Source organism: Malania oleifera, chromosome 13 (genome assembly GCF_029873635.1).
Source record: "Malania oleifera isolate guangnan ecotype guangnan chromosome 13, ASM2987363v1, whole genome shotgun sequence".
NCBI classification, from domain to species: Eukaryota; Viridiplantae; Streptophyta; class Magnoliopsida; order Santalales; family Ximeniaceae; genus Malania; species Malania oleifera.
The window spans coordinates 10335938-10359349 of record NC_080429.1 but is presented as its reverse complement, the minus strand read 5'-3'; the positions used below and the strand labels follow the sequence as shown (position 1 = coordinate 10359349).

Below are 23412 nucleotides of genomic sequence, written 5' to 3'. Positions count from 1 at the left end.
AATTTAAAGTTGGATTTTGGAAAGCCTATGATAGGGTGAATTGGAACTTCTTGGAAAAGATTTTTATGAAGGGTCTTGGAGAGAGATGGTGAAATTGGATGAAAGGTTGTATATGGAATGTGTTTTACCCGGTGTCAGTGAACGGGAGTCTAAATCTTGGTTTAAGGCTACAACGGGATTAGATAAAGAGACCCTCTTTCCCCTAATTTGTTCGTTTTAGTGGCAAATTCCTTAAAAGTAGGATGGTTGAAAGAGTTGTGGTTAGAGGTTTAGTGAAAGGCCTACAAGTGGGGGTTGTTCGGGATCACTTGGCAAGGTGGGAAGTGGTTTCTAGGTCTAAATGAAAGGGCTTGGTCCTAGGCAATTTGGTGTCTAAAAACACAGCTCTCTTGGCCAAATGGCCTAAGCGGTTCGTTTTAGAGGTTTCTTCCCTGTGGTAAAAAGCTATAAAAAGCAAATTTGGACTAGATGGGAACGAGTGGGATACTAATTTGGATCTTAGAACAATTTGGAAGGCCAAAGTCCCCCTAAAATCAAAGCTTTTCTCTAGATGGCTGCACTTAATAGGCTCAATACCAATAACTTGTCACAAATTAGAAGATCATTAGTCTCTCTCTCCAAATGTACGTGTGCTTTGTTTTAATTGCTCTGAAATTGCTCATCATCTTTTCTTACATTGTGACTTCAGCTAAAGGATTTGGAACAAGCTATTTAATTATTTTGGAAAATGTTGGGTTTGTCTAAAGACAATTGAGGAGTTTTTGGCAATTCATTTTGTCGATTTTGACAGAAAAAAGGAAGGAGAGGAGTTATGGATTTGGGCCCTATTTGCTGTATTTTTTCAGGGAAGAAGTTGTCATTTTTGTTGGTTTGGGAAAAGATTCACTATTTGGCTTCTCTTTGGTGTGTGGATAATGGAAACTTCAGGGGGGGGGGGGGTGTGTTTTTCGAATATTCAGCATGATTGGCTTTCCTCGTTAAATTAATAAGGCATGCTGATTAATTTGGGTTGTTTAGTGTTTTTCTTTATTTTCCCTTTTGACTTTTCCTGGGGTAACCTAGAGTTTTGAAAGGAGATGTCTTATTCTCCCGTTTGTACATCCCTGCTCTATCAATGTATTTCTTTTGTTACATTAAAAAAATAAAAAATAAATAAATAAAATTAAAAAAATAAAACTATGCTAGTGTACTTTAGATCTCACAATTTGCATTGAGCATTTTACTCAACATTCTCAAAAAAGAATTAGGTTTTGAGCTATTTCTTCAAGTGTGCCCAAGCATCAAATATATACTGATTCTTCTAAATCTTATCGTATTTTGTACATCATCACACTTTGCATCCCATCTCAAGAACATTGTAGCCATGCATACTTCCACCTCCTCACTCTCACCTCACGAAAGTACTATTCCATGTCAAATAAGAAGTACTACAACTCCTTCGCATCATGGGCACCACTACTCTTCCCCAATATCCTTGCTCTCCTATATTCTATCCATATAGAATAGGAATTCCCAAAAGCACAAAGCATCACATTCACAAGTAAGCTCATTCATCCCAACTAGTGTTGTAGTGCTTCCACCGTACTAAGGAAATCTTACGAAAATTCATGAATAGAACCTTGTTATTGTATTTAGGATCCCTCCAATAAATCAACGTGATCTATGAATTGGGCCACCTCTATGGCGACATGATTGACGATCCCAACCTACACCTTTGCGCATCAATTTCCTCTATATTAGTGTGTAAGATGGTTCTCCCACCAATACTGCACACAATCCCACAATCTAAAAGCAACAGAATCACAAAGCAATTAACCAATCCCCAATACCAACTATCACAGGCTAAACACTCCACATGTGTGAAGGTTGTGCAAAACTAGTTGTAGCACACAAGCTTAATTCACAAACATCAAATACAAATTAAGCAAAAGCAGAAAGCAATCATTGAAGTAAGCAAGAGTCAAGCAGTATATATAGTAAAGCAATGCAATTCATATTATCAAACCTCCATAGGCAACATGTGTTTAGTGAGGGAAGGAAGCAGGCAAGACCACAAGACACATTTACAATAGTTAGTGAGTTTTACAATGATTAATGAACACTCACCCTCCCCAAAGGAGCTTTCCATACAATTCCTACTCTAGCACAAGGAATGATCGAAGAGTCATACTCCCTATTTTCCCTAAGGCATTACTGTACCCAATGAATAAACACTATACTAGTACTTACATCATGGTTATCTATCCAATGTACACAAGGCAAATGATCAAGCAAGCATACTACCATGACCAACTTGGCTCATCACACCCAACCACATGCTGGCAAGAGGCTGACATTCCTAGTTACACACACTGGCACACGAGGCTTTGTGAGGCCTAGTTTTCATATTTGTTTGGTTCTCACTTGTCCTAAATCCCTTTATAAAGCATGATATAACATTGTTGATCATGGATTTGTTCCAATTGTTTATATTGCTCATTGATTGGTTTTCTTAGTGGATGTTGTTAAATCTGATGGACTACCTAAACCTAAAAAGTATGTTCCCTTTATCAATCATCACACATTCCACCCCGACTAGTTCAGCCATTGGCGAACAACATACAATATCTTTCACAAAGGAAGTATGTTCTAAATCTTTTAGGTGAGACCAGATTGTTGGGGTCGAATCAAGCACATAAACCTATGCATCCTTATAGTAAATTATTAACAAATGTTGGTGATTTACTTAATGATCCTCAACTACATTGACTTGTTGGAAAGTTAAACTACCTCACAATCACACGACAGGACATATCCTTCGCAACAAGTGTTGAGAACCACTTCCTCGACTCCACGAGCCACTAGGATGTTGTCATTCAAATCTTGCAACCCCAAAGGTGCACCAGGAAAAAGACTCTTGTATCATGATCAAAATCATGCAGGTTGGCTATCATCCTCTCACAAGAGATCCACAACTATGTCTTTATGGGCAGTAACCTAGTATCCAAAGAGTAAGAAGCAAGTTGTTCAGAGTATGACTATAGGACCATGGCCCAAGGCACACATTACATGTGAACTAGTTGGCTTAAGAACATGATGGAAGAACTTAGAGCCTGTTTAGTTTTGAAAAAAAAAATTTATTTTTTAATTTTCAGTTTTCAAAGAATTATAAAAATTTTAGCTTATTTTTTAATTTTCCAATACTCGTGTTAAAAAAGTAGAAAATGAAGAGTTTGTCTAAATGTGCAAAATAATTTTTCATTTTTTATTTTCATATTTTAAAATAATCCTTTTCCAAATTTTATATAAGGTAATATCTCCAATCATGGATTTTGGGGCTTGAATTTGGATTTGTATGGATTTAGAAGAAATTCTATATATACACAATCTACACAAATTAAAGTCTAAGATTCAAATCTCATGCTCTCATATGCAAAGTAAGAGTTGCAAACCTAGAATAATAATGAAAAGATGTTTTCCAACTTTTCTATATAAATTTGGAAAAAATTAGAAAATAAGGTGCCATTTTTGTAATTATATAAAAAATTAGAAATGAAAAATAAAATTATTTTCACAGGCAAATAGTGCCAAAACTTGTTATTGTTATTCATTTATTTCACAAAAACATTGCAAAAACAAAAATTTAGCGAGCGTTTTTGCAACTTGCTGAAAACTAAGATGGAAAATGAAAATTGCTTTCCAAAACTTAAACAGGCCCTTCATTTTCCATAATCTAATACTATGGAGTTGATGTGTGATAACCATGTTGCCATTTTCACATTGACCCCCCCAACAAAAAAATCAGGTCTTTCAAGAGACAACAATGCATATCAAAGTTGCTGTCATTTTGTTCGGGAGAAACTTGTATTGGAGCTCATTGAAACCACTCGTGAAGTCCGATACCAACTTGCTCATCCATTCACAACAGCTTTAGGGGTTGCTCAAGTTAAATCAATTTGTAAAGAGCTAGGAGCATATGACACCTATGCTCCAGCTTGAGGGGGAGTGTTATTGGTTGTTGGTTAGTATTATTACGTTTGTCAGTAACTAAGAGTTAGTGAGAGTATTATGGTCCTTGTGATGTGTTTGGCATATATAATAAATTGAGGAGAAGACCTAGACCTACAGCTGTGACAAAGTCTTCCAATTCACACAATACTGTTAACAATTTCCTCAATGGATATTCTAGACATTTTATCTTAAAAAATTGCTTTAGTTTAGTTTGCGCCGCTGCCCTCCTATGTAAACCCCACACTCTCAAAAAAAAAATTTTTTTTTTTTTGTATAATAAAAGAAGGTATATTAGATAAAGAGAAGTTACCACGAAAGAGGACAAGAAGTCCATCCCAAAAATACAAAATTAAATAAAATAAAATAAAAATGAAGATAGAAAGAAAAAATAAAAAAGAATGAAAGCTCAAAAAATAATTTTTGACTTTCAAGCCCAAATGAATGAGTTTAAAGTAATAAAAGCAGCAAGATTCCACATATGTTGTGAGGCTAAGACCCCATCCAGCTCCCAGCTCCCACCTCCTAGGGCCCTCTTTGCATGACCATGGCAATTTCATGGCTGTTAATTTAAAATATATCATTATTGTTTTCTTTAGAATAATCAAACTGCAATGTGAGAAATTTCAAATGACTGTTAATTAGAATAAACATGATTTTCATCATTTTAAAATTTTACAGACTATTCCTTTTTAAGATTTTTTAAAGAGAAGTTGAGCATGCTAGTTGATTTCAGGTTATTACTCTAAGAAACACATAAAAATATGGAATAATACTTCAACAAAAATTTTTGCTACTCAAAAATAATAAATATTAATACATGACAAAAATACCTTATGCACTCATCAAAATAACGAGACACAACAATCATTTTCCAGGTTGTTCACATGCACACGCACACAGAAACTAGACTTACTTGATTTTCCAGCTTGATTGATCTTTACTTGATACCAAACACATGGAAAATTCCTGGACTGTTGAATATATTCATATGCCCTGTCATGCAATTAATTATCGAAGATTGTTCACACTTACAGATAAGAACTTAAGAAAGAACTACAGCACATGATGCACATCTCACTTGTCAACTTGCATAAGCCCTTGTCCAGTTGACAGCTTATCTTCTGGTAATCCACCCACAGAAACACACGTATTTTCAAGAGCCCTCCGTACAATATATGGACTCACAGGAATACCCTCAGCCTGCAGAGAAACCATATGCTTAAGCATTTCAGTCACACATACAAAGATTGTAATATCATGTTGAAAAGGGAAAATATATATATATATATATATATATATATATATAGATATGGTAAATCACATGAACCTTCATTGCACTGATTAATAATGCGACTCCCCCACAGGCGGAGGGAGACGCCATTGACGTTCCATTCATAAGCATGCGTCGTTGAAGAGTCCATGTAGGAACAGGAGCCACTGCCCCACCAGGAGCACTAATAGAGACACCAAGATCGCCATCAACAGATGGTCCTCGACTAGACCTGCATCCATTTCATCCAATCATATATATTTCAGAAGCAAACCAAGATCATGCTGAGGCATAAAAAAGAAGCATGCTTCAAAATATATAAGAAAATAATTTACTAAATGCTCCTCAATAACTCAAGATTCAAATAGCAGAAGAAAGCATACCAAGTGTACTCAAGCCCTTCAATAGGTGGTTCAACTACAGAATGAGCTCCAGCAGCCATTGCAGGAGAAACATATGCGCCAACCCCTATTATGCTTGAAGTTGTTCCACCAGGTGCGCCCACAGTGCTCAGTGCTGGACCACTGTTGCCAGCACTACTGACGAATATCACACGATGTTTATCAACCACCTAAAGTTATAACTTATAAAGAATGAATGTCATCCAAGAACATTAGATAAATACATGTATGTATGTGTTGTATATGTATGTGTGTGTTTGTGTATGCGCATGTGAATACACTAGAAATCTAATTGCAAGGTTTGAATGGATACTTCATTAACAAGATCAACAAAACGCCCATAGTCTGGCAGCAACGAGGCTTCACCGTAACTCATGTTGATAAGATCACATTTGTGCTGCAAAATTACATGTCCAAAAGCCATCATTAAAGACCATCCTCTAGCACACCAGAAACAGAACATCCTTCCATTTTCTCTTTCAAATTTTGTTCAAAGGTAGTGAGCTACATAACAAAGGTTAGCTCACCCCCAAACCATTAAAATCATCTTGAGAAATGCAGAAAAGCAAACATAGAAAACATGCAAGGATTATACGTAGAAAGTGAAGATTAGCCTATCAATAATTTAAGTGCATCACACAGCCAAAGTACCACACGCGATAAAATAAATTCTCTCAACAAGAAAGCAGGGGAAATAACAAGTTGAACGTAGCAGTTAGCAAACATGTATACATATAAAGAATAACACGCTGTCCAAGCACTCCATTATAGAAAAATCATAACTTGTTTTGACAGAAGTGGTTTATATCAGCATGACTAACTGAACAATTTCCAAATGCAATGTATAGGAAGAAACATGAGTGCCCTCACTCTCCACAATTACAGTAAAATCATAAGCCATTTCTACTTCAGTAATCCCTTTCTTTTTTTCTTTATGGTGTTAAAGTAATTCATCTAAGCATGGTAGATTAAAGCTTGAGCATGCAAGCAAAATGTACAATGTCTCTCAAAGCATCGTAATTTACATCCACAAGAAACTAGCCACCTAAAAACGTAAATAATTGATTAAATGCAAGCATGGAGATTTGCATCAACACATAGATGCAATGTGCACAGAGAGAGAGAGAGAGAGGGACATTGTGGGACCAAGAAAAAGGAGGAAACATGGAGGAAAACACAACATTAACTCAATTCAAGTCCAAATAATTCAATGAAAACAACCGAACTAATTATAGGAAAACAAAAATTAGAAAATTACATCCAGATTCCTTGCTAATCATATAAAAACCCTAGGATTCCCTAGTTAAAATTGAACCCCCAGATCAGAATATTTTTTACTAATGAATAAACTAACTCTATTAGCTTAGAAATCATCAAATCCTTGACCCTATTCTTCCTCCAAAGAAGGTCAAATCAATCTGGTCTTTTTTTCCAGCTTCCTGTCCTACATGGCAAGCTCATCTTCGAAAAGACATTCCAAGGTATAATGCATAGACAAGCTACTGAAATCACAAACAAATTTATTTTCCACTACAAGAGGGAAACTCTTGAGATTTATGATTAAATGAATGACCTAATAGAGTGATAGGTTTCTCCCTCTATTTATAATAGATATCAAACACATTCTAATGACCATAATAACCTCATTAACTCTCACTTGTTAAAATAATATTAACACACTAATAATACTAAAAGCTAAAATAACCATTAATACTCCCCCTCAAGTTGGAGCATGGATATCATATGCTCTTAGCTTGTCACAAATGAATTTAACACAAGCATCCCCCAAAGCTTTGGTAAACAAATCAGCGAGCTGCATATCGACTACACATGAGTGGTGGTAATGAGCTTCTACACAAGTTTCTCCCAAACAAAGTGTCAATCAACTTTCATGTTTGCTCATGAAGGGATGAAGTTGGAGGCAATATGAAGAGCAGCTTGATTATTACACATCAACTCCATAAGCTGAGAATGTAGGAAACCCAATTCTTTGTGGATCTTCTATCTGAAGGTGATCCAACCCAATCTGCATCAGTATTTCCCCAAATATAAGTGTGACCCTGAACTCAATATAAGAGACTCCTCTAGATGCACCTTTGTGATATCTTAAGATGAGAATTACTGTGTTTCAATGAATTGTCCTTGAAGAATCCAAAAATTATCTCACAACACTTATTGCGAAACATATCCCTGTCCGAGTAACTATAAGATAATTAAAGTTTCCAACAAATTCTCCAATATCATCCAGGATTAGGCAACAAATCACCAATATCTGACACTAAATTTCCATTAGGATCCATGAGCGTATTGACCGATTTAGATCCCAATAGCCCAGTTTCATCTAAAAGATCCCATACAAGATCTGGACACTTCTATACCTAGAAGTATTTAAATGGTCCCAAATCTTTGGTTTGAAACTCTGTCCGAAGAAAATTTTTTAGGCTTTGAATACCTTGATCATCACCACATGTACTTATAATATCATACAATACACAATAAAAAGGATCCTACCGGATGAACGATAAAACACAGAGTGATCCATTGCACATCGTTGAAGAGCAAACTCAAAGACTACAGCACTAAATCGACCAAAACATGCTCTAGGAGACTATTTTAAACCGCATATTGCCTTCTTGAGCTGACAAACTAAGCACAACTTCGCCTGAGCAACAAACAGGTGGTTGCTCCATATAGACCTCCTCCTCAAGATCACCATGCTAGAAGGCATTCTTCACATATAACTAATGCAGAGGCCAATAACAAGTGGTGGCCAAGGAGATGAACAAGCGTACAAATGCAAGTTTGGCAACCAGTGAAAAAGCAACGAAATAATCCGACCATACACCTGAGTGTACCCCTTAGCAACAAGGTGTGCCTACAAACGAGCTACAAAACCATCAAAGTTGACTTTCATAGTATATACCCAGCAACAACCAACCACAATTTGTCAAGAGAAAGAGATATCACAAGTATTATTGTCCTATAGAGCAATCAACTCTTTAACCATTGCATTCCTCCACTCAAGGTAGGCTAAGGCTTCAGAAACAGATTTAGGAAGGACAACAAATGAAAAGAATAGTAACAAAACAATAATAGGAGGATGATAAGAAGTCACGGCAAACAAATTTGGAGATGGGATATTTTGTACAAATGCATTTACCTTCCCAGACAGTAATTGCGATCAACATCATGGGAAATATGATCATTAGATGAGGAAACCAAAGGTATGGTATTAGAAGCTCTCTTCCTTAGAGTTGTTGTCGTGAATACACCTGCAAATTAGAACGATCAAGACTATGAGAAGGACTCAAACTACATGGAGACATAGGTGGTTGATTTGGTAAGTATAGAAAACTAGAACATGGAAGCTTAGGCAAAAGAAGAGACTCGCTAAGATCAAAAGTGTTCTGGAGGCTGAGTGCAGTATATGTTCTAGAAGTGGAGAAGAATTGAAATAGTATTTCTTATTATTGTAAAATTAGGTACAATGTGAATGTCCTATAGACTACAAGGATAATCTAAAAGGAAATAAAAATAAAGGAAAGAATAGAAAAAAAAAAAGGAAGGAATGACAATTGCTAACAAATCTCCTAGAATATTTCCTAAGAATATATCCTAGAACATCTCCTAAGATTATTTACATAATTACAGAAATTTCTACTATAATCAAGGAGAGTAGATTTACATAATTACAAAAATTTCTCCTATAATCAAGGAGAGTTGACTGGGAAAATTTTGAAATTTTCCAACACTCCCCCTCAAGCTGGTTTGAAGATGTCTTCCATAGCCAGCTTGCCGATCAAATTTTTAAATTGCTTCTTTGGTAGTCCTTTTGTAAGTATATTTGCTACTTGTTCAGTAGTAGAGATATAGGGTAAACAAATCAGTCCACTGTCCAACTTCTCCTTCATAAAATGCTTGTCGACCTCAACATGTTTTGTTCTATCATGAAGCACTGGATTGTGAGCAATGGCTATGGCTGATTTGTTATCGCAATACAGTCTCATAGGTAGCAGATTGGTGACTTTCAATTCTTACAATAATTTCTTAATCCACAACACTTCAAACTCCATGAGCAACTGCTCTAAATTCTACCTCTGCACTACTCCTAGCTACCACATTTTGTTTTTTGCTTTACCATGTAACCAAATTTCCACCAACAAAGACACAATAACCAGAAGTTGATCTTCGTTCGGTTATACTCCCAGCCCAATTTGCATCAGTGTATACCTCAACTTGTAGATGTCTAGGGTCTTCAAACAATAGACCTTTTTCTGGAGTTCCCTTTAAATATCTCAAGATTCTATAAGCTGCATCAAAGTAGTCAGGCTCTGGTGAGTGCATGAATTGGCTTACCATACTGACAACAAAGGCTATGTCAATACATGTATGTGATAGATAAAGTAGCCTTCCAACCAATCTTTGGTATGGTCTTTATTGGTTACTTCCTCAGGTTTGGCAGGTTGTAGTTTAAGATTAGGCTCTATAGGTGTCTCAGCTGCTTTACACCCTAGTAAACCTATTTCTATAAGCAAGTCAAGCACATATTTTCTTTGTGAAACAAAAATACCTTTTCTTGACCTTGCAAATTCCATACCGAGAAAATACTTCAAGTCACCCAAGTCTTCAATCTCAAATTCATTAGCAAGCATCTGTTTTAATTTCTCAACTTCCTTGCTATCATTACCTGTCAAAATAATATCGTCAACATAGACAATTAGAATAGCAACCTTCCCTTCACTTGAGCGCTTATAGAACATGATGTGATCAACTTGACCTTGGCTGTAACCATGACCCTTTACAGCCTTCCCAAAGCGTTCAAACCAAGCTCTCGGAGATTACTTGAGCCCATACAATGATTTTTTCAATTTACAAACCTTATCTCTGCCAAGATTACCTTCAAAACTTGGTGGTAATTCCATAAACACTTCATCCTCTAAATCTCCATTTAAAAAGGCATTCTTTACATCCAACTGGTGTAAGGACCAGTTAGAATGTACATCTAAGGAGAGTAACACTCGGATTGAGTGTATCTTGACCATTGGAGCAAAAGTTTCTTGATAGTCAATTCCGTATGTTTGTGTAAACCCTTTTGCAACGAGTCTTGCCTTATATCCCTCTATATTGCCGTCAGCCTTGCATTTAATTGTAAGCACCCACTTGCAACCTACAGTTTTCTTTTCCTTAGGCAAATCAACAATTTCCCAAGTACCGTTGTTCCGTAGTGCATTCATCTCTTCAAGAACTACTAACTTCCAATCCGGATGATCCATAGCTTCCTGAATGGCCCTTGGAACAAATAGGTGAGAAATATTGGATGTAAAGGCCTTATGATTATGAGAGAGTATATGGTATAATAAATATTTGGCAATGGGGTGTGTGGTACAGGTTCTAAATCCTTTCTTAATGGCTATAGGTACATCAAGGTCAGTAGATTGATCAACTGGAAGTGTAGTAGAAGGATTACCTGGGATTTCCAAATGACTAGTTTTTGGAGGTGATGACTAATTCTGCTCTGAAATTGTGGGATGATCCTTAGTATTAGAACGATACCTGAGTCTAGTATAAACACGAAGCTCAGAAGAGGGATTATTCTGTAGCAATTATCCCCCTATTTGTGATTCCCTTATGCTTTGTACAGGCAGATTGGGATTTCCATTTTTTTCACTACTTAAAATTTCAGTTCCTTGAATGTTTTGTATAGGAATGTCAATGTCAAGGAAAACATTAGGCATTGATATAGAAGTTTTCCAAAACTGATCTTCACTACTCTCTTTCTCCCCCTGAAGATAAGTTTGGTTAAAGTAAGACTAATTTTCAACAAAAACGACATCCATACTGATGTGAATTTTTTTTGTTTTTGGACTCAAACATTTATACCCTCTCTTATTGGGAGCATATCCAAGAAACACACATTTTTCAGCCCGAGGATCAAGTTTAGATCTAAGATGAACTGGAATATGAACAAAAACAGTGCATCCAAATACTTTTAGAGGCAGATCAGAAATTTTCCTATTATCAAGAAAGGATTTTTTTAGGCATGCCAAAGGAGTGATATACTGCAGCACACGAGTAGGCATTCTATTATAAGGTAACAAGCAGTTAGAATAGCATCGCCCCACAAATATTTTGGAATATGCATTGAAAACAATATAGCCCGTGCAACCTCAAGTAAATGACGATTTTTTCTTTTAGCGATGCCATTTCGTTGTGGGATGTCAAGACAAGTGGATTGATGTTGAATCCCTCTTTCTTTCAAAAAATTTCCCAAAACTTGGTTGAAATATTTTGTACCATTATCCTTACAAAGTATGCTTATTTTTGTGTGAAATTGGTTTTCGATCATTCTATAAAAATTCTTGAATAATATCTCAACTTCAGATTTTCCATTCATCACATATACCCAACAAATCCAAGTATGATCATCTATAAAAGTCACAAACCATTTTTCCCAGATAAGGTAGTAATCTTAGAGGGACCCCAAACATCACTATGAATCAAATAAAAAGGTTTTGATGCACGGTAGCCTTTTGAAATATAAGGAACTCGATGATTTTTTTACAAATGACACACGCCACAATGAAGAGAAGTACAATTCAAATTTTTAAACAGATTAGGCAACAAATATTTTACATAAGAAAAACTATGATGCCCTAATCTAAGATGCCAAAGCATTATTTGATCACGCACAGGGATTGAACTAGTACAGCCACTCAAGCCCTAAGCTTGTTTATTGCTAAATAGGATATCATCAAAATAAAGGCCATCGATCATCCTAGCACTGCCAATCATCGCCCCCGAGTTCTGGTCCTGAAATTCATAGTGAGAATCAAAGAATATGATACAACAGTTAGAATCACGGGATAATCTACTAATAGATAGAAGATTGCAAGTAAGTTTAGGAACATGAAGGACAGATTTTAGTTCTATTTTCCCGGAAATTCTAATTGAACCTGCTCTTGCAATGGATGAAAGACTCCCATCTGCAATCCTAACCTTTTTATTACCTGGACAAGGATAAGAAGATTGAAACAATTGAGATATACTAGTCATATGGTCGGATGCACCTAAATCAATAATCCATGGTCCAAAGGCTAAAGAGCTAGAATAGGCACTTGACATATTACCTGTTTGGGCCAAGGAACCAATAGAAGTACTGGATTTCAGCAGTTGAAGAAGCTGATCCATCTGCTCTGAACTTACAACATAGGTCTGGGCTTCATTTGCTCAATGAATCACTTGGTTGTTTCCAGGTCTAGGTTTGCTGCTCTTCCAATTTGCTGGTTTTCCATGCAGTTTCCAGCAGGTTTCTAGGGTATGGCGTGGCTTATTACAATAGTCACACCATACTCGAGATTTTTGATTGGGATATGACCGCTGTACAGGGGCATTAGCAGCAGCCAAAACAGTAGGATTAGCAGCGCGAAGCCGAGTTCTCAACTGTTCCATCAGCCCCCTTTTTCTTTAGCATAACATTCCGGTGACAATCTTCACGTCTCACTTCAGAAAATACCTCTCCGATTGGAGGCAGAGGCTGTCTACCAAGAATCCTCCCCTTGACCTCATCAAACTCATCATTGAGTCCAGCCAAGAATTTAAAAATTCTTGCATTTTCCACCATCTTCTTGTTGTAGTTGCAATCATCAGGGCTCTTCCATTAATAATCATTGAATGTCCTGCCACAATTCCTTAAGGACATTGAAATACTTAGTCACACTATCTCCCCCTTGTTGGGTCTTGCCATTTTCTGCAATTCATAAATCTGGGAATAATTTCCAAGTTCAGAATACATCTGACTAACATTATCCCAGAGTTCTTTTGCAGTAGGATAGCACATGTAATTAGCACTAATATATTCATCCATTGCATTCATAAGTCGAGCCATAATCATGGAATTTTCAGCATCCTATATAGTATGTGATGGGTCTGCTCTGTCAGGGGCCTTGGTTTCACTAGTAAAGTACCCAATCTTACCTCTCCCGCGAATATACATTTGAACTGACTGAGACCATCTCAAGAAGTTGGCTTCATTGAGACAGATATTTGTGATTTGGACTGAATGGGGTTTGGTATGGGCTACCTTGGTTTCAGTTTTGGTGTTGACCACAGGTTCAGGTCTGGCCATGGTGGAAGTTTCAGAAATTTCAGACATAATGGAGGCTGAACAGAGTTAAGGCAGTGAGGCCTAGGTTTTAGAGGCTATAACTACCGAAAGGAAAAGAAAACCAGGCTCTGAAACCATCTAGAAGTGGAGAAGAATTGAAATAGTATTTCTTATTATTGTAAAATTAGGTATAATCTGAATGTCTTATAGACTACAAGGATAATCTAAAAGGAAAGAAAAATAAAGGAAAGAATAGAAAAAAAGGAAGGAATGGCAATTGCTAACAAATCTCCTAGAATATCTCCTAAGAATGTATCCTAGAATATCTCCTAAGATTATTTACATATTTACAGAAATTTCTCCTATAATCAAGGAGAGTAGATTTACATAATTACAGAAATTTCTCCTATAATCAAGGAGAGTTGACTGGATAAATTTTGAAACTTTCCAACAGATGTTGACTCGAAGAAGGTAGCATCAGCAAAAACAAAAAAGCCATGCAGAGTAGGACTATAATAATGATATTCCTTTTGAGTGCATGAGCAGCCCAGGAAGGCACATTCAATAGCACAAGGATCCAACTTATCCACCCTGAGAGTTAACTAATGAACAAAGGACACAAACTCGATTATACAACGAGGCAAAGAGAATAGAAGTGAATTAGGAAAGAGAACGGAGTATGAATTTCACCACTAAGAACAAAAGATGACACTTGTTAATAAGACAGCAAGCAACAAGTACAGCATCACCCTAGAACAATTTAGGTACATGCATTTGATAAAGTAAGGTGCAAGTGATTTCAAGGATAGACAATCTCTCCTCTCTGCATCCCCATTTTGTTGAGTGTGGGCATAGGATGATTGATGAATAATAACAAATTGAGTCATATAAGTAGTGAATTGAGTACTGAAATACTCTTTAGCCTTATCACTCCAAAGTATTCAAACCATGGTTTTAAATAAAGGCCGCGACCATTACGTAACGCTGTTACGTAAAGGTTTTTTGGGTTACCGATACCGTTACACACCGCGAAATCGGTGGGAAGAAAAATCACAGCCGTAGAGGCCGTTACGGACTGCGACCATTACGTAAAGGCCGCTACGGCCATTACGTAACCGCTACAGGACTGTTACACCAAAAAAATATTTCATTTTTACTTTTTCTTCTCACTTTTTCTCTCTCTTTCTTATATCATTCTCAATATACCAAGTCGCAAGAGGGGGAAAAGATTATAATGAGGATAACAATGATGCAAAATTCACTATTTCTTTAAATACTCACAATAGATGCATTAATTAACAATTTCAAAATACTAACTTGTTAGGAATTTTTTTTTTTTTAATAATATTAGTAATGTGATATTTATGTTCTTTATTTTTCAACTTCAACCTTCTTTCTTTTCTAGCTATTTTATATTTATATTATTCGTATGTCTTATGTGTCTAATAGATTAATGAAGTGTGTAATGTATTTTATTTTATTAATTCATTTAGCACACATAAGAATTTATCACACATAAGAACAATGAGAAGTATAAATATGCACACACACATAATTTTCTATCAATGATGGTTTAAAATAAATGTAAATTTGTTGCCCTTACCAAATAACTTAGTTACTCAAACTAAAAGGTCCAAAATACACTAAAACCCTTTCTAAGAATGGCTAAAAGTTTAAAACATCCAAGTACGCTAATATGCACAAGGTTGTGCGTGCTTCAAAAAAATTCACGGCTGTTACACCCACTTCCCGTTATGTAACATCTGCTACTCCTGCTTCCTGTTACATCCGTTACCGTTACGTTACGCTACCCGCTACCGCGATTTAAAACCATGATTCAAACTGGCAAACCAAATTGAGTCTTTATTTCAGAACAAAAGGCACAAAATATATGAAATAACTCAGAACTATCTTTTTACTAAATATGGCCAAGTCATCCTTGAATATTCATCCACAAAAGTTAAAAAGTATCGGAATCCCAACTTGGACACAACTCAACTAGGACCCCAAACATCATAAACATCAAGGGCTTGCTACCCGTTTATTGATTCGAGAAGCAAAAGGGGCACAATGATGAAACTGACAAGATTCACAATCAAGACTTGACACAGAACTCAAATCAGGAGCAACGAATTTGTAGAGGTGTGGCAGTAGCAATGCAGGCGGTAAAAGGAGATAGCAGCTCAAAGTGATAAAGTCCACCAACTTCACGCCCTCCGCCAATCGTCTTCCTCATCTTCAAATCCTAAATGACCACAAAATCAAGGAAGAATGTCACTAAACAATTCATGGATTTGGTAATCTTGCTAAATGACATAAGATTGAAAGGAAACTTGGGAATATACAAAACCAAAGGAAGAGAAATAGAGGAAGTGGGATTTACAGTACCGATTCCCTTAACGGCAGTGATGAATCCATCACCAAGAATAACACAAGATAATTTTTCAGTATACTGGAAAGTAGAGAAGAAATTAGGTATACATGTGATATGATCAGTGGCAGCAGAGTCTATACCCAAGGACTAGGAGGAGAAGTACTGATTATGGGCAAGCTATGGGGTTACCTGTTTGGGCAAGGGGTGCAAGCTAGCTATGACGCTTGATCCTACTAGAACTTGGAATATTCTTCCTCTAATATAGATATAGTAAGTTGCTCTCCACTTGGCCCAAAGGTGCGAAGTTAGTGGTGGCTACATTTGGCAACACGTGCTAGTTTACCATGAAGATCCCAACACTACTCAGTGTGACCACCTCACCCACAATGAGCACACTAGCAAGGAGTGCCTCTACCTCATCCATATCTTCCACCATGACCGCTCAAACCACCTTGATAACTTCTATGGATGCTTGGTTGAAAAATAAAATCACCATGCATGGCAAAGGTTGTCCTCTCAGAGCTAGATGCAAGAGCAAAAGAATATATGCTAAAAGAAACATGTAAGCCACAAGAACAAATATCGGCAAATGATGCCAACTCTCCACTATTAAGTATTTAGAATCGGACTACCTCAAACTCGAGTTGCAAACCCGTTAGAACCAGAAGAAACTTTCATTTGCTCCCTCTGCTTTTGCATCTCACGAACATTGACAATTATAGGTTGCACGAAGTTAAGCTCCTCATGAATCTGTTTCATCTCTTCAAAATACTCCAAAGTACTCCTGGGATAAATCATACATATGTGTAATGTTACTAAAGTACAGAAATTTGGCATAATCCCAAATTTCCTTGCATGTGTCTAGATGCATGCACATCTGTGTAATCTAGGGTTCCATCAAGCTCCGCAAGAGGGAAACAATCAAGGCATCTTCCTAAATCCATACTTATTTTCTCTTCTCATCAGAAGGACCACATTGAAACAAGAGGTCAGATTATCTAATCCTATTCAATAAACCTTAACAACCTTGGACCAGTTAACATAATTCTTCCCATCCAACTTTTTAGTTGTTATCAGTGGCAAGGATGAAGGAAACATGTTTTTGGGATTCATAGACTCATCCCAACACTCACAAACCAGACCACTGTCAAATGAAAGGAACACTCAAAAAGTTATCAAACTAACTGGGACAACCACAAACAAGGTGAACCATCAAAACAATCACAGACAAGTCACCAACAAACTGATATAACACTGCCACAGCCTCACAACATCAACTTATGGACACTGCCAGTCTGCCAATGCACAAAGAGACTCACCAATGACCTTTACTAACACCAAACAACAACTAACAGATTACCACAAGTGCATGGTCGAAAAATTTGGATCTTGGAGAAAAACATATGCCCAACAACTTGATATTATGCCCTAGGAAGGAATCAGAACATGCTGGAGGAAAAAATCAAAAAAAGTGGCTAAAAACTCCCTGACAAACTGGCGCGTGGGGCTGGGACTTCCGGCAGTCAGCCAGGCTTGCCAGCTCATGGGGAGCACATGAGGAGGTATCCAGCTATGGAATTTTTGCAGGGTTATAGTTCAGAGGGTTTTGGTTTTGTTTTTATGTGGTTGGTTTTGTGAAATATTGAAGGGTTGTAGTGGTTCTAAGAAGGGCAACGACGGGGGGTGTTTTCTGGCAACAACTGAGTATGGTTTGGTGGTGGTAGGGCATAGGTTGGATCTTGCTCTCATACCATGTTGAGATTTTTTATTAAACGAATGATTTAACACACCAATAGGTCTCTCACTCTATTTATAATACATATCAAATACATTCTAATGACCATAATAACCTTACTAGCTCTCACTTATTAACATAACACTACCACATTAATAATACTAAAAGAGTAATATAACCAATATAACCATTAATAGAAACCAAAGGGCTATAAAGAGCATGGATTAGATGTTCAACAATTATGTATAATTACTCCATGACCTTTATGAGCTGCAACAATGCCCCATGGAAGAAATGGCATAGCACCAAAGAAAATATGCAGCCAATTACTGGGTTCATGGAATTTTTCTCTAACAAATCAAGATTAATTTTTTATTTGATTTAAAACCAACTGTGCCTTTATTTTAATTTACTTATCCCAACTAGAAGCCATAATTTATATGCATCACCTGCATTTTTTATCCCATAAGAAGGAGAGAGATAAGTGCCAAAAAAATAAGGAAATTTCTAATCAACATAACATTTCCATTTTTATTTGCATGTATGTGGCAATTAAAGGGGAACTGGGCAAACATAATATCATAAAAATGTGATATCAAAATGGAAGAATTTCTAATTTTACTTTGCTTAGATGAACATATTAGCTGAACAAATAGAATAAGACCAACCTCCACAACAGCTATCAATGCTCGAGTCAAGCCTGTTCCTGTTTCCATTGATCCTAGGCGAGAGTCACCAATTTTACAGGAGATTATCTGTGCTCCCGGGGCTATTCCGTTCAACAGTGGCTCCTATAAACAAAATTAATTTCAAAAGGTATTTTTTTCAAGTGATAAGAACATAGACATAATTTAACTTTCTTTTAGTATCTCAAAATACTATATATTACCTTTGGGTGGAAAGCAGAAGCAATACCAGCAACATGAGTGCCATGCGGGGAGCTATCTGTTACTATACTTAATACATTCCCTTCATCATATACGTTAACAACAAATGTACAAGCAGCATCTAATTTGTTGAACACACCAAACTTTCGTTCAATCCTGTATAAAATTAGTCAATCAATTCAGTTATATCTACAAGTTTATAAAAAGCTCAGACAATCTAAACATAAGTTTCTAAATATAAGCAAAATAAAACACAAGACAAGGATCGCAATACAACTAGCAATACAATTACAACAAAATTAATTGGTCAATTGAAATAAAATAGCAACTCAAACATATAAGTCAGCTCCCAAATCCTAAAATAAGAATTTTTTTGGAAATAACTGCAATGTGCGCACCCTCCTCCTCCTAAAAAAAGAATATTATGGGTTTCCACTAGAAATAATTTGAAATTTTTGACCAACCAATGGCAGATAGCCTCAAAACCACATTAGGACTGCCTACATTCAGGTAATTTGGAAATAAACTGTTTTCTCATAGGCATTAGCCAAAACATATTTTAGGACAATCCAATTTTCAATTTTACATGGCAATATGGATTTCACAGTAAAGATGCATGCTTCCCCAGCTTAAATTCTGGGAGCATGTGGCAAATAAGGTGGCTAAGAGATTGGTGGATTGGAGGACGGCTTATTTCTCTCTTTGGGGGTTGAGCCACTTTAATTAATGCCTCACTGTCTAACATTCCTATTAATTATCTCTCCCTATTTAGTATTACCTCTAAAGTTGCCACATTGCTAGAGACGTTGATGCATGATTTCCTTTAGTCAAATTTTGCGGAGGGTAGGAAAGACCAATTAATTAGCTAGGATGTGGTTAACAAACCTAAGTCTAAGGGGGGTTTTGCATCGACATTCGAGAATGTGGTATCCAAAAACATCTCCCCTATAGAAAAATGGCTTCAGAGGTTCCCTCTGGAAGTTGACTCCCACTGGCAGAAGGTGGTTAAGAGCAAGTATGGGATTAAACAAAATGGGTGATAGACGAGAGGCGGTGGCATTACCTCTTACATGTGTCAATGGAAATTCGTGTCCAAGTAACATGTCTTTACTTTCCTTTTATTTAGTATAAACTGGGTAATAGCAAAAAAGTTTGCTTTGGGGAGGATGCGTGGGTGGGGGAGTCTTCACTGGAGTTGAAATTTACTCATTATTCAAGTTTTATTTACTTCATAATGCTCCCATCAGCTCCTTCAGTTCTTTTTTTTGGGAGGGGGGGAGGGTGTGGGGTGGTTTTCCTTCTTCTTAGGATTTCCATTTCTTTAGGAATCTTAATGAATGAGAGGTCGAAGAGCTCACTAGCCTTCTTTTTTCATTGGACCATCATGTTCCCACCATTGATGGGGACAGAAGAGCGTGGGAGGGTGACCCCTCAAGTCCATTCACTTCTAATCCTTTCTATCCCACCTTTTAAAACCTTAGTCGCCCAACCTTTTTCCTTGGAACCATATTCTTGTTATTGGTCAACTTATGGGATTTGGAAAGAATAGAAACAGAAGAGATCTCTAGTTTGCGGCTGTTTCCACCAACCTTTGGACCTTGTGGATTGAGAGGAAAGCTAGGATTTTTAAAGGTCATTCAACCTGTTCACAGTTAATTTGGGATAGAACGACTTTGCTTGAACTCTTTGGGTGCACTCTCTTGGTTTTTTTGGGGGATTATTAACTATCCAACCACACAAGAGATTGGAGGGCAGCATTCTCATAATTAATACTTGTATTGTTGTTCATGGTTCCTTTAGTAGCCTATAGTTTTTATGTACCTTTTGTTATCCAGGGAGGACTCCTTGTTCTCTATTTTGTGCTTTGTTTATAGCTTTAGTATAATTGTCATTTATCTAAATTCCAAAAAAAAGGAAAGCAAACTGGGCTAATGAAACGGTATCTCCCAACACCTCCCTAAGTCTCCTTGTCAAGACTTCAGTAAGAATCTTATAGACATTAGTGGCTATGCTAATCGGTTTGAAATCTCTCATCTTCCTCAACCTCTCTTGTTTTGGAATTAAGGCAATAAAAGAGGATTAATGCTCTTACACACTACACCATTATTATTAAATTCCCTGAAAAACTCACTACATCATCCTTCAAAACATCCCAACTATCCTCGAAAAAAGCCAAAGTAAAACCACCCAGAACTGAAGCTTTATCCCTATCCATCTCCATCACTACCTTCCTTATGTCTTCCATTTCAAATAGCCACAAGCTACTTAGCCGACTTCTCCCTAATGGGTTTACAATCAAGCCCCTCCACCACCAACCTATTCTCACAATCCTCAAAGTAAAGGGATTCAAAAAAAATCAGTAATCCCTTCCTCAATATGCAACTGATCCCTCACCATCATACTCAAATAAAATTCCAATTCTTTAATCAAACACTTCCTTCTCCTCAAATTAGCAGTCCTATGGGACAATCTAGTACTACAGTCCCCATCCTTAACCCAACGAATCCTAGATTTCTTAAGCAAAATTCTTTATTCTTTAAAAAAAAGCAATACCAACTCATTACCAAGATGAGCCCTCCTTTTCCTCTCTTCCTCTCCCAATAAACCACACTCTTCTAATCAAAGTATCCAAAATGTTATCCTTCTGATCCCCAATATCCCCAAACACGTCTTTGTTCCACACCTTAAGCCTATCCTTAACAAAATTCAACTTCCTCATCAACCTAAAACCTGCCTAACCGTGAACTTAGAACTCCTTCCACCATTCCGAATTCTTTCTTGAAAACATGAATGAGCCAATCACATTTTCTCAAATCAAAAGAGAAAGGGTCCCCATTGAATGGCAATACAATCTAGGAGAGTAGGGCTATTATCAGAGTTAGGTCTTACTAGCACCTCTTGCACAATGTTCGGAAACAATTCTTCCCAAACATTGTAAAGAGGAATCTCTGAACGCGAGAGCAAGCTCTATTCCCCAAGTCCACCCAAGTAAAACTTCCATTATTTAAAGGAACATCTCTAAGGCCACAATCACAAATAAAATTATCGAATCTTTGCATCCCACTATTCACCCTACCCTTGACCTCTCCTTATACTACGAACAACATTAATATCACCCCCACCACCCACCACGGTTACAAAGGCCAAACAAGCTAACCAACTCTTCATAAAAATTACTCCACTGAGAATAAATAATAGAGCCATACACAAAAGTAAACCATCACACCATAACTCCTTTAATATCTAACAAAACAAACAGGGGAAAAGAACCAAGTATATAGTCCTTTAACACTCTAATGTCCCAGGCCACTAATTGACCCCTTGAGGCCCCAAAAGAAGGAAAAACCACCCACTCCCTAGACCTCGCATCTCAAAAACTCCTAAAAGGCTTAAAATTTTGGAAGTTAACGTGTGATCCCCCCCCCCCCCATTTATCTTCTTCTTCTTGCACTTCACCCTTTCCTACCTTCCCTCCTCCATGCTACATTAATCCCGACGGTGAATTTTAAATTTTGGAAGTTAATGTGTGATTTTTCCCCCATCACTCTTCTTCTTTCTCCTCCTGTTTGTCCTCTCTCTCCTGCATTCCCTCGTCCATGCTATATCAATATGCCTCCTCAAAATTCTTATTTCAAAACAGTACCTTTACTCCCTCTTCTATTAGCATCTTCCACAGCTGCATCTGAAATCTAACAGCTCAAATAAAACTAAAAGATATTCTAAGTTTGTGAAATAGAGCCAACACATCAGCCAATCTATTTGCTACAACTTTTTGTCAAAATTGTTTGGAGACTCATCACCAAATTAATGGGCCAAAAATCCCAAGCCCCAATAGCTTGATCCTTATTGGGCAAAGGAGTAATTAAATAGCATACCAGTAGGTTGGTATTTTGAAATGAATTTCTTGCTCGTATTACATTTTCTCCTTCAAAAGGACAAGATAAACTATTTTACAAAAAGGTTGCTTTAATTTCAAATTTATTAAAATTAAGACACTGTTTATGGAATTAATTTATATGCACTTTAATCATCTTTGCTTTCAATCTAATGGGTCACTAACACCCTGACACTAAAAGATTTGCCGACAAATCAGAAAAAATATATCCAGAAGTCATACCTAATTACTAGCAGCCATTCCAACCAATGACCATACACACCAAATAGCCACAGCATCAACACAAAAATCACATCACAGAAACATAATTTAGTCGTTAAACTTCATCATACAGAAGTAGAACTTTGAAAGAAAAGCTCCAACAGGTGGCAAAAATCATGCATACCTATAATTAGTTAGGGGTGAAAAGTCAGCAAGTTTCCCACATTCTGGGTCATACTCAAGACCCTGCATGTCAAAAGCAACCCTCCATAGTTCTCCATCATGCCACACCACAGCATCTATAACAGGCCCCTTGTCATCGTAGCCCTAAAACACAGAGACAGGATCACACCCAAGGAAACAATAGAAATTTTGGAGAAAAGTATAAGTTCTCTGCACTCACATCTGCTTGCTTCTGCAAAAAATCGATTCTGTTTTGAAGGTCTTCACGAGCCCTTTTCAAATTTTTATCCTCCACTTCAGTGTGTTTCTGGAAACAAACAAATTAGAACAAATTATATATTAACAGAAAATAAGTGACATGCAACCAGAATA

The 23412-nt window shown here is 36.9% G+C and overlaps 1 protein-coding gene across 2 annotated transcripts in view; it reads right to left on the bottom strand.

Annotated features, from left to right (window-relative positions):
• The window catches only part of LOC131146006 (tripeptidyl-peptidase 2), an 84923-nt gene that overhangs the window by 56308 nt on the left and 5203 nt on the right, over positions 1-23412 (bottom strand). For both annotated transcript variants that reach the window (XM_058095250.1, XM_058095253.1), the window contains exons 6-14: positions 23261-23347; positions 23042-23184; positions 18764-18917; positions 18543-18665; positions 5975-6058; positions 5644-5831; positions 5318-5492; positions 5069-5190; positions 4904-4983 (exon numbers count right to left, since the gene is read on the bottom strand). In XM_058095250.1, the coding sequence (XP_057951233.1) occupies positions 4904-4983; positions 5069-5190; positions 5318-5492; positions 5644-5831; positions 5975-6058; positions 18543-18665; positions 18764-18917; positions 23042-23184; positions 23261-23347 (1156 nt within the window). The remainder of the gene's footprint in view (positions 1-4903; positions 4984-5068; positions 5191-5317; positions 5493-5643; positions 5832-5974; positions 6059-18542; positions 18666-18763; positions 18918-23041; positions 23185-23260; positions 23348-23412) is intronic.